This window comes from Passer domesticus, chromosome 15 (genome assembly GCF_036417665.1).
Source record: "Passer domesticus isolate bPasDom1 chromosome 15, bPasDom1.hap1, whole genome shotgun sequence".
In the NCBI taxonomy this organism is placed as follows: Eukaryota; Metazoa; Chordata; class Aves; order Passeriformes; family Passeridae; genus Passer; species Passer domesticus.
The window spans coordinates 12637504-12649703 of record NC_087488.1 but is presented as its reverse complement, the minus strand read 5'-3'; the positions used below and the strand labels follow the sequence as shown (position 1 = coordinate 12649703).

The window sequence follows — 12200 nt, the reverse complement described above, 5'->3', positions numbered from 1 at the left end:
ATTTCAAACTGTCCTGAAGAGTTACTTAATTGCCTGTCAGATCTGTGTGCAGCTTTTCCTTTTATCCTTACGTTTAAGGTCAGAAAGGAGCAAATTTTTAAGAAAAAAGCTTCCCTAAGGGTCCAGATATAATCACTAAGATCTATTTCATTCTGTTTCAAAACCTTTTACTGTTTTGTTTGTTCTGTGTGTGTCCAAATCATCCCATCCATGTTGCACAGACTCTGTGAGCAGGGCCCTCCTAGTGCCATTTCACTGTCTGCATTCCTCATGGGCTGCAGGTGCTGGTGCTCTCCAAGACAGCCAATGTTTCCTGCCTCATGACAAAGAAAGAGGAGGTGGTCTGCATTTTTGGGGGTTATTAGCTTGCTTAAATAGAGGGTATGATTCAGACTACCAGACAACTCAGGTGGTGTGAAGGACAGTGCTCCTTCAAGGGAACTACAGGGCTGGTTTCAGTGGGAAAAGGGAGCCCATTGCTTTTGGCTCATGCAGTCATAAATTGCATTCTCTTCCCAGAAATACATGCCCATAAAGCTGCTGCTGTTCCTTCTTCTCTGCTGCTTCTTCTTCTTCCTCTTCTTGTTGGCGCTTCTGTCAGCCTTGCACTGGATTCCTTTCTGTTCTGGTGGTGCTTGGTCTGCATCCCTGCTGCTCCTTGCTCCCTGCCTGCCTGCCTGCCTGGGGACTGCTGGGAAGGGGCTGCACTGAGTGTCTTGATGCCTCTGCCATGGTGCATGATGCAAACAACCTTGTCTGAAGCATGGTGCCAGCACCCTTGAAATGCTCACAGCTTTCTCCAGTCTTAAGTCTTGCTAAGAACTGCTCCTGGGCCTCAGCTTGTGGTGGGTTTTCTGCTTTGCTGTTCCTGTAGCAATGTTAGATGGATCTGTTCCATGAAATAAAATATTGGTGAGGGTGGGGAAATTCTAGGGCCTTCATTCTAGACTTGAAATCCCTGGGCTGGAACATGACCTGATCCCCGTCTGCCCTGTCTTCTGTTTATCTATGGTCCCACCCGAGCTTTATGTGGCTGGCTGAAGGGCTATGGAAAAGGCACTGCATTCTTTCAGGGCTTTAAAAACAAACCAAACCAACAGAAGCTCTGTTCTTTTGACTTGAAAGACTTAAGTCCCTTTGAATTCAGAACCCACTGGCTAGAATTAGCTGTTTCCCTGCATCTTTTACCTCCCATGCATAATAACACCAAACCCTCTGTGTTTACTGTGCTCTAGCTGTTTGAGATCAACCTTTCAGAACTTGATTCCAGAAGCTTTGGTCTTTATTGCATTACCTGAACAGCTCTGGCAGGAAATCAAAGTCAGGGTAGCTCAAGAGAAATTCACGTGGGTTTTTAACCACAAATAGTAAATGGTTTGTACTCAGTCATGGTTTCATATGATAAGTGATCTTTCAGCATAGCTTAGTTAGCTGTGAAATACTCATGGATTTCACAGGAGTCAGTAGAATTTTTGGCCTCTAAAACAAACTGATCATTCCTTAAAATTAGGCTTTTTTGCAACCAATGATTCCTTTGTGCCCAGGCTATGTGTGTTAAGTGCCTAACTAGTATGTGCTGGCAAACCACACCTATGAAAGTTTATACCCTCAACAAGGCTGAATGTGAAGCAGAGACTTTTATTTTCTTTGGAGAATTACAAAAATAACCCTGTGTGCAATCAGCTGTGTTTGTTGGAGCTGGCTGGTAAGTGACTGAGAGGTGCTGTGTTGAGCAGCACAGGCAACCAGCAGGAATGGTAACAAGAACTCTTTCAGGTGCCCTTCTTGGGGAAGCTGACAGTGAGGTGGAGGTACGGGGTGGAACTTGTCCTCTGTGCTGCTTTTGAAAGGGTAAATGAGGGTGTATAGGCACGTGGGTACTTCCAGTGAGCGTGCTGGAAGAATGACTGAATTGTGCATGTTCTTTAACCTTCTATGAAAGCTCCTCTTTAAAGGAAACTAAATGCAACTTGAACCTGACAGCTGTGGGCCTCAGAGTGGAGTCCAAGCCCTCCCTTGGTCTGAATTGTGCTCAGGCTTTCTGTCTTTAGAATCACTTTTTAAAGGAGTTAAAAACATAGTGATATTTTTAAAAGCAACTGAAGACTTAATTACTTTAACTCTGAATAATATAGTTTGGTTTCATATCCAAAAGTGGCAAGTGTCTGCTGATACATCTTCATCTGCTGGCCTGTCCAGATGTTGGGACCTGTGTGTTCCACAGCATCTTTCCTCTGCTTCCCAGCAGAGGATGCAGAGAAGGACTTGAGGAGGGACTGAGCATGTGGAGAAAGCAGCTGTACCTGGAGGGTGATGCTGTGGCTGACCCAGAGCTGTGCTGGGAGAGGTGCACAGGGGACTGTTGGCTCTCTGCTGCCAGGTTTCTGTCACACTTGCCATGGTCATTAAAAATACACTTAACAAAAAGAATAACTGGTTCAGTTCAACTGGAAGGGGTACAGAGGTGCAAAAATCCTCAGTTAAGGAGAGAACATCAGCCCTAACTCTGACTACTCTGAGTCTTGATTTGTTCCTTGTGGTGGATTTGCAGGTAGGTTTGAATGTAAAATACTCTCTGCTTGACTCTCCAGATCTTGTGTTCCTGGTTACTTTGTTTTAGTGACACTTAAACAACTGTGGGGTCTTTTCTTTTTGGAGGAAGGAGGGAATTCTTTTCAACTTCTCCTGCCCTGATAGGTGTACTTTGTACAACTTTGAAATGCAATTCATCAAGTGGTGCTCTTGATTTTAATGCTTTAAAGAAAGTTTATATTGCATGTTATGTGCTGAGCTCATATGACTAGATGCACAATAACCTTCCATTATCTGAGATTTTTTTTCTAAACACTTCTTGCAAAACTTTAGCACCTGAAAAGTTCTCTGTTCATACCCATCTCCTATCACATGTCACTTCAGAGAATGCAAATGGAAAATGAGCACTCAAATGCATTTTTCCTTCTGAGGCCCTCTTCTTGTCATGAGGCTTGGCTGGTAATTTCAGCATTGCACTACCTGAAATGTGCCCTACTTTATGAGAAAGTTCTTTGACTTCTAAACCTCTCTGAGCCTGTTGGGCTTTTCTCCTACGTATTAATAACACCCTAAACTTTATTTCTAAAACAGTAATTACATTTAATAAACTGTATAGATTATTGTCCTAAAGTAGCTCAGCTTGCTATTTTCTGTCTTCTGCCCTCTCACTGACAAAAAATACATCTTAGAAAGAACAGATGTACCCTTTGTCTTCTAAATATAGATGCCATTTCTGGGCCAGAATTTTATATTAAGATCCATGTTCTGAAAAAAGTTTTCCAATTATGGAAGAAACTAAAAGCTGAGTGTGCAAGTAAGCCACAGGTGTCTTCATCTTGTGCTGCTGGGATCAGCTCTGCCAGAGGAGCAGTTTCTCTCTTCTATTGTGCAGAGGTTCAACCCAGGTCAGTCTTTGAAGGAAAACTGATAAAATACTGTTAATTCTCTGAAAACCCCTGTGGACAGCTGAGCTTTTGAGAGCCTGAAGATGCCTCATAATGTTCTTTCCCAGTGGGCAAGATAAATCATACCTCCTGGTGTGGAAGTGCCTTTCAGTTGTCTCTGCCAGCTTAACTGGCTATTTTATGTGGTCTGGTTTAAGAGGTGATAAAAAGTCAGTATGCTGAAGAGCACTCTTGGGAAGTAAGCTGTGGATATTATAGAATTATTCAGGCTCCAGAGGGTATAAAAAGAGGAATGAAATGTCTGTCCTCATTGCTTGGTTGTTAATATTGTGGTGGCAGAACCCAGAGGATCTCAAACACATTGGCATAAAGAGCAAAGTTCTGTTCTTACTGCTGGATATTATTCACATGTTTTTCAGCTCATTATTCAAAGCTGAATGACACATGTTATCTCAGTAGCTTCTGGGAGCTGTTTTGGATTACCTTGCTTAGAATAAAAATGAGAATGAGAACAGCACCACCACCTCCAAACCAAACTAACCTTCATCTGTGACTTGCTCTTCTCACCCCCACGCTGGAGTCTCATCTGCTGCTGCACAGTGCCCAGCTTGCATCCCAAACCACAGTGGGCTGTCACCCACCTGATAACTTGCTGATATCATCCTGTTTGAGGCAGCCTGTTGCCAGCCTGATAGGTCTGTTCTTTCTTGGGCATAAATGATTTAGTTATTCCTCACTTTTCTTTCAAGCTGCCCATCCGTGGCACGTGCAGTCCTCTGATGCCTTCATTGCTGTAAAATGCAATGTGAAGTTGCAGTGAGCACCCATTTTCTTTTCAACCTCCTTTTCTGGCATGGTTGAAAGGAGTAACACCATTAAGAGAGGATGAAATTGTGGAGTGGGTTTTTACATCTGCATCATTCCCATTTCCCTTTCTTCTCCCAAGCAACATATGCCATGTTTTGACTCAGTGGCTATTGGATTTCCTTCTCTAGAGAGCTTGGATAAATCACCAGCACATCTGCACTGACCTGGCCAGCACCCCTGCAGCAGACTGGCAGAATGGTGCTCAGAGTGAACTATGCAGTGACTTGTGAAACTTTCCTCTTAAGACTGAGTCAGCAGCTCCTTGAGATGCTTGCTGTAAATATACACCATGTTCTGCTGAGAAGTGGTAGAAATCTGTGGTTCCATCGTGACATTAGTCATTCTGACTTAACTTTCTGTTTGTTTGTTTTGTTTTTTTGTCTTGTCTTTTCTTTCTCCAGTACACCTCCAGCATGAGAGCCAAATACCTCGCCACCAACCAACCTCGTCCAGATGCTGGCAGTGTGCATTAAAATGAAAAATCAAAAGCAAAAAGCAAAAAAAAACAAAAACAAAAAACAAAAAAACAAAACCCACACATGCAGTCAGACTAAACAATGTGCCAACTGCTGTGCCCCTGTGCTGTCCTTGTAGAACAATCCTGCTGTTCTGCCCAAAATCTAGTGCAGCTCCTTCTGTTTCTCCAGTCCAGACCACCCTTCCAACCTGGTACCTGGCCACTGAGTGGAAGCTCCTTTTGAATTTCAGCCTTCACCCTGTAGTACAAGAGAGCAAACGAGTGCTGGCCAGCAGCTGACAGCACCCAGGCAGGAACCTGGGCCCCAGCCCGAGGCCAGCTTGGCAGAAACAGGTGGTGAATGTCTTCTGCCCCCTTCTTCCCCCCTTCTGTTCCAAGAGGGACTTGGTGAAAGATGGTGGTAGATGTCCTTCACTTCTGCAGTGGGAGCAGCAGCCTGTCAGACAGAAGAAGCAGCACTGGGTGCCTGGTGTGCAACGAGGGAATGCTGGGGAATGCACAGCACAGTCTGGTGGGAATCCTCTGGTGCACTGCCCTGGGTGAGGGAGGAGGGAGCTCCTGCCTCAGGGTGTCACTGCATATCCACTGGAATTTGCTCTAGAAGAGCAAACCATTTCACTACCCTGGTTAACTTTTTTTTGGTTTTAAATCCATTAAGAAAATGCCTTTTTCTTTCCCTCTACATCCAGCATGTGAATTCTTGAGGAGGAGCAGGGGGCCCAGCACCAGTCAGTTACCCTGTCCACTGCTCTGGAGCTGGCCTCTCTACTCCACCAGGGAAGCCCAGGTATTTGCAGATGGCATTCTGGGTGCTGCCTTTCCTAGGCTGACACAGATCAAACAGGAGCCAGCCACTCACTTGGTGCCAAATTTTTCCAGGGAAAGACTTTTACGACTTTATGGGGAGGTATTTTTGCACTGAAGAGTTTTGGCTCTCTGATGCTAGATCTTATGGGACAGTCAGCTTGCAAAAACAAGAGAAACTGGAAGCACCAATGGATTTATAGCAAATGCAAGCTCTCCACGTGGGAATGACCTGTGAACTCTGCTGGACTTTCTTTTTTTCCTCTTTTATAAACCATAATCTACAGCACAGGGTTGCTGAAATGGCATTGAAGGAGGTTTTTGGAGCCTCATTCCTAACAAACTCACAAGATTGTCAGTGTATCTTCTGTGTTTAGAGTCCGAAACCCTCAACAACATTGTGACTGTCAGAACAGATTTATATTTTATTCTATTTTGTTTAGTTTTCAAAGGCACATTGCTAACCACTATCTGACCATACTAATGCACATGTAAGGCATTTTCTAGACGTGAGGCAGAACAAGGCTTGCAAAGGGGCAGCTGGGTGCCTGCAGAGGGCAACATCCTTCACTGGTGCTGTACTTCCCACTGAAGAGCAGTGCTCCAAAGGGCACTGGCAGCTTCCTGCTGGAAGAGGAGACTGCCTCTTGGGAGGTGCTGTCAACTACTGCCCTTTCACTAGGGTAACTATAATGTTCCTTTTCGTCTTTTTACCTCTTAGTAGGGGCATCTTAGCAGAGCTGCTGAGCATTTTATTAAATAACTGGCAGAGGAAATTGAGTGGGAAACATCTCTCAGACTGGAGTGGAGCTGTTGGCAGAGGCAGTTCACTGTCACCTCAGTGATGTTCAGACTCAGTGTTTACCCCACGTTTGCAGCTTGGGGCACAAAATTACCAACCTGCCTTTACTCAAGTCATTTGCCTTCTTGCAGCAAGGTGGGAACTGCTCCTGGCAGGCAGCTAAACAGGCTGGAGGGATCTGCTGGGGAATGGTACCAGCTCTGTGGCACAGCAAGCTTTGAGACTCCTCTTAAGATAGAAACCACTACTAAACTGCAAGGCCAGCTGTTACCATTCGAAGGAGTGAGACAGGGAGGAGGCATCACCATACAGACAGGAAGAGAAGGGTTTGGAATAAACCTCACGCTTCACCATAAATCTCTGGAAGCAGGATGTTCTTGCTCAGGACTGAGTATGCCCTTTCAGACACATTGGATGGGCTTCACACTGAAACATTACCTCTGTTTTCTCAAATAACAAGGGCAGGGAAACTTGGTCACAGGTGGTATGGAGGGACACTGTGGCTCACGAGCCGCAGGGTTTCCATCCTGTCTGAGAGCCTACCAGGAGATGTGGGTGTGCAGGGTGTGGTGAGGTGATCTTGCAGGGCCCCAAGCACCCAACTGTTCTCTGGGGGGAACCCCAACCTTTCCCTCACTTCGAAGAAAGAATCAAGAGCCATATAATCCTTTTTAGGACTGAGTTGTTCTGCCATCATCCCTCCTTGCAAGGATGTGCTCCGATTGCTACTCACATTATCAATTTTAGGGGAGCTGCCCTGAAATCTGTGGCCCAGTCCTACTGGTGGAAGGCAAGTGTTTTGGAAGCTGGAGGGCATGGGGAACCCTGTGAAAACAAGTGCTCCTGTGTACCAACTCCTTTGTGCACAGAATGCACCCTGAACCTGCATGTGACTGCACTTTGGGCTGGGTCTAAGTTGTCACCGTGGCATTGTCTGTGCCACACAGGAACAGGAGTGAGCCTTTGTTTGCAGCATGTGACAGAGCAGCCACCTTGACCTGCTTCCTTCCAAGGTCTGGCATAGCCACTTCCAACACCCAGAACAACTTCTGACAGTGTTTGGGGCTCGCAGCAAGGCACAGCCGTGGAGATACGTGCTCTGTGACTTCAACACATAACTGGAAAGAATGTTATGGAGATAACATTTTGCTCTCTGGAGGCCAGCACAACGTGACTGCGGTGTGAGCAGTGTACCTGTGTCCAGCCAGCACTTCCTTTACTTGACATGGATATTGCACTTTTGTAAAGCATCCTGGAACTCTGCTGCCCCGCTGCATGCTGTGCAGAGCGCTGGATAGGAAACACAGACAAATGGGTTTCTTTTGGTTTATTATTGTTGTTATTATTACTACTACTTTTTGGGTTTTTTTCCTTTTTTTTTGTTTTACTGGAACCTTGAGCAACAGTGTGGCATTTCTGCAGGCTGGTCTGAACGGATCTGCTGAAGAACAGATGGCCTTTGCCTATTCTTATGGCTGCGACAAAATCAGTCTCATCCATATGGTCACATTCAGTCTGAGGAGGGGACTTTGAGAAGCCAAGATCTCCCAGACTCTGTGCCTCCCTCTCGGGTGAACAGCAGGTGCTATCTGGCGAAGACTCATCTGTTCTGGATGGCATTCATGGTTGAGGGAGTCCAAACTCTTCAAGCTGCAGGAGGTAAAGCTGTAGAGACTTCTCTCTCTTCCATCGTGTCTCTCTGTTTTTAATGTGACAAAACACCGAGGCCATATCACTTGGTGTGTCCCAGCTGACCTTATCAGACATTTCTCATGTTGCTGGTTGCTAGAAAAAGGGTCCAGAAGTTGGAGGAGCTGAGATTGGCCTCTGGACACCTCGCTGACTGCAGAGTGGACGGCAGCTTGTCCAGTGGAAGGTGACTGCATCGGTGGAGACACTTCATGTTACCTTTTCAGAAGCACAAATGTGGTCATTGGCTTGTCTGGTTGGCTTGGTTTATTTCCACTGCATCATCATGTATGAATGACACTTTCTTTTGGAACTGAGAACTCTTCCAAGCACACAAACATCTCCACAATGTGAAATGTAAATAGCATGTTGGACTCTTGTGTCCAGTGTTCAAGACTGCATTGTAATTGTAAAGGAAATCAAATCAAGACTTGGCTGTGAATTTCTTGTGCTGTCTTGGGAATTATAACTGTAGTGTTTGTATCCTGTATGTATTATTAAACTGAGTTCATTTTGTGTGCTGATAAAAGGGTTCAAGCTAAGATTTTTAGCGTGCATCCATGTATCCAAATGTGAAGGATGGAGTGCTCCCTTCCCCTCCTGTCCTTTTTAAGTTTTCTCCATTTGATAGGTGTTGATTTTCCGTGTACAGTCATCTCAGCCAAGATGCAAGGGATGTTCATTTGAGTGCTTTGAGGGGGACACAGTGCATGGGGTTTAAAGTGATCCTAAGTCAGGATTTCCATAGCAGTTCCCTGAAACTCCATGAAAAGTTTGGCCTTTCTGAGAGTTCAGCCATTTCTCAGGGAGCTGCTCAGCCATTGCTCACGAGAGCTTTGGGTGCTGCAGGGTGGTGGGAGACAGGAGTGGGTGGGTGCCCCCAGAGCAAGGTCCAGGTACCCATGGGAGCAAGCCCAGGCTTCATTTGTGGTGCCCCCTTCTCTCCCTCCCAGCAGGCACTGAAATACCATTCTGAGCCCTTTGAAGAAAAGTGTTTTGGCTTGTTGATCCCTGCCACCCCCCCAGTTCCAGAGGAGATGAGGTGGGTGGGTTTCCCCTCAGCTCAGGAGAGGAGCTGTCTTTGAAGCTGTTCCAGCCTGGGGTCCAAGGAGCAGCCAGGGTCTTGCCCAGCCCAGCAGGTGTGTCACTGCCACTGGGTGACACCTCTGGGTGGGAGGGGAAAACCCTCCAGGGAGGTACTGAGGAGCAGATCTGCCTCGAGACAGACCTGACAAGGCTTGGTCTGAGCCTCCTTTCACCACAGCCTACCTCCCCTTTCCAGGAATTGTGTGCATGCTGTGGATGGCTTCCCCAGGAGGCCCAGCAGAAGTGTGGGATGTTTTGGTAGCAGTTCCTACATGGCTGACAAGGGGTTTGTGCTGTCAGGGGGTGTGGGATCTCTGCCAGGTCGTGATGGTGAGTGTGCTGCCCAGCTGGGAGACAAGGGATGGGTTACTGGAGCTCCCAGGTGCTCACCCAGCCCCTGTGGCCGCATGAACAAAGTGGAACATAAATTGATGTACAACCAGAAAGTTCAAAATACTCCTTTCCTAAAGAGGATAACTGTAGCATGAAGCTCTTAGGTGCTCTGCATATTTGATACCACATTGCTCCTCACTATGCAATTCCCAACTCCTTCCTTCCTGTTCCTCCTCTAATCTCACACCAAGACTCCTCCAGTGGCCTCTGCCCAGGAGGCTGCTGAAGTCCCAGAAAAGCCTCATTTCTTCCATTGTCCTCTGCCCTGGGTGCAGCTGCCCAGCTTCACGTCGCGTGCCTCAGGTCCCTTGGTAACGGGAGGCCCCATCAGTTTTATTCACATCATTCAGAGGGAAGTTTATTTTCTTGGACACTGTGCACAGAAACCTAATGGTGAACATGTACCTGGCCTTTTTGTAACTTCTCTGTTTTGTTTTGTTTTTTTCTTCTTAACCATAATGGTTGTATATCATACCACTTTATATACATATATAATATATAAATATATATAATTTTTTTTTAAACTTCGGACCTGCTAGTTTCTTTCAAGTGTTCCTGCACTTACCCAAAATGTTTTTAAATTGTGAAGATTAAAGAGGATTGAGCCCATTTTTGTATCTTTACTTTTAATTCTGTAGTTCTCTTGATTGTAACGTAGCTATTTTTTACTGTAACTTTTTGGTTTGCAAATACTAAACAAGAAAACCTAAATGTAATATCTGTGGTTTCTATTCAGCTTGGGTTTCATGTTTTAAAAATAAATGATTTAAAACCACTGTTCCTGGTTATTGATCTGTGTTTTCTCCCAAAGGGAGCGTGAGGTTGGGCTGGTGGCTGCTGTGGGGATGTCCTTGTACCTGGGGGCAGGAGATGCTGGAGCAGCCATGGGAGACATCAGCCTGGAGATGTTCTCCTGTGCCCAGTGAATTTTAACCCCTTGATGCCCCTCTGCTGCTTTGGTTATTCCTCACTGGAGCAGCAATAAACAGGAGTGGTTCATTTCCAGCAGCACAAGTACAAGAAATGTGGCAAAATGGCCTGGGATGGTGCCCCACCAGCTCAGCCCTGTCACACGCTTTTCTTTGGGGGAAGATGAAGCTCAGCATGGGCTCACCTTGCTCAGTGCTGCCCCAGGGTATCGTGGGTTTCTCTTTAATTCTGTTTGTGCAGTTCTCTGATCACAGGCCCACCACATCACTATCACACAGTGAACTGAAAGCTTTACCTTCCTCTAATTTTCCTGATCTGTTTTCTGCCTGATCCTGCCCGCCGAAGGAGGCGTTGGGCTCCTGCCCCCATCCTGTGCTGTTCTTGCCCTGACCTCAGCCCCTCCCTTCCTAGGTGTGGGGATAAGCAAAAATTCAACTCTGTCTTTGGAAATGCTGGGCATTTTTTTTAATGCTGTGAGCATGGCTGAAACCCACAGCAGTGCTCTCAAGTCCTGCCCACGAGTCCAGCTCAGAACCACAGAGGGCTCCTTGTTGTGACTTACCCCTCATGGCTGTGAATCCCAACAGACACCAGTTTCCCTCCCTTCACTAATAATTGACAGATGTGTCTCCCCCCCTCTTTTTTTTATTTCCATCTAAAGGAGGAACCCACGTTTTCCTTCTCCGTTTCTGACCCGAGATGATTAAATCTGCTCTCTAAAGCTCTAAAAGGGCTTGGAGCAGTCAAGGGAATCTCATGGCATGAAGGAAAATAAAGCCTAGATCAGAGTCATCCGTGTAAATATTTTACCAGGTTTATGGACTCCACCAAGGATGGGAACATGCAAAGGCCACCTTCCTGGTGACCTCTCCCAGTGTCCTCCAGCCACCCCCAGGAGCTGCAGCTTGGCTCTCCCTCTGCACTGCTCCCAGTCCCAGCAGGAGCAGGGCTGAGCTCCCTCCTGAGCCATTAGGGGCTTGGAGAAAACAGAGGGAAGGGTGAAGTATGTGTTTGAATAAACCTCACCCTCAGATCAGCCTTCAGTAGTGGTCCCTTAGATCTCAGTCCTGGGAGATAAGGCAGGGAGGGGTGCCCTGGGGAGATGCTTTCAATCGTATTTGCTCTGTGGTGTGCTGAGCTGTGCCAGCACCAGCGCTGCCTCTGGCAGCTCCCGTGGGTTGGGGGATGGAAAACCATCAGGCAGAGCTGGTGGCGGTGGGACACAGTTACTGACTGTGTCCCCATCTGCTGTCACCTCTTGGGGTGGGAAATGGCCCAAAGTGCAGGTCATGATTTCTGCTGAACGTGGCACTGTGCAGGCAGCACCTGCTGCTGATGCTGCAGCCTGCTCTGCCCAGCTGCTTCCATCAGGCACATTTAGAGCTGGATTTGGATTTCTGATTTCTTCAGAAAGGACCAGAGGGGTTTTGCACTCTCCACCAGGCCAGGAAGGCAGCAGGCAGCTGAAATTGCAGCTCTTCTCTCACCCCTCCCGAAGCACCCTCACTCCTGAGGTGTAGAAATTCTCAGTTCAGTTGAAGGAAGAACAAAAACAATTTCTCACAAGCTAAGCCTAAGAATCATAGAAGAAAAAAAAAAATTCAAACAATTATCTTTCTTTCTATAACCATTGTTTATAGAGATAATTTGATAAAAGTGCTATTCTTAGCACACCCATAGTGTTAGAAGTTTTCACCTTAAGACCAATCAAGTC

The 12200-nt window shown here is 46.4% G+C and overlaps 1 protein-coding gene across 3 annotated transcripts in view; it reads left to right on the top strand.

Annotated features, from left to right (window-relative positions):
* The window catches only part of TTYH3 (tweety family member 3), a 75304-nt gene extending 64972 nt beyond the window's left edge, over positions 1–10332 (top strand). For all 3 annotated transcript variants that reach the window (XM_064390613.1, XM_064390611.1, XM_064390612.1), the window contains one exon: positions 4706–10332. In XM_064390613.1, coding sequence (XP_064246683.1) covers positions 4706–4721 — 16 coding nt within the window. In that variant the 3' untranslated portion in view covers positions 4722–10332. The remainder of the gene's footprint in view (positions 1–4705) is intronic.
* The last annotated feature ends 1868 nt before the right edge of the window (positions 10333–12200 follow it).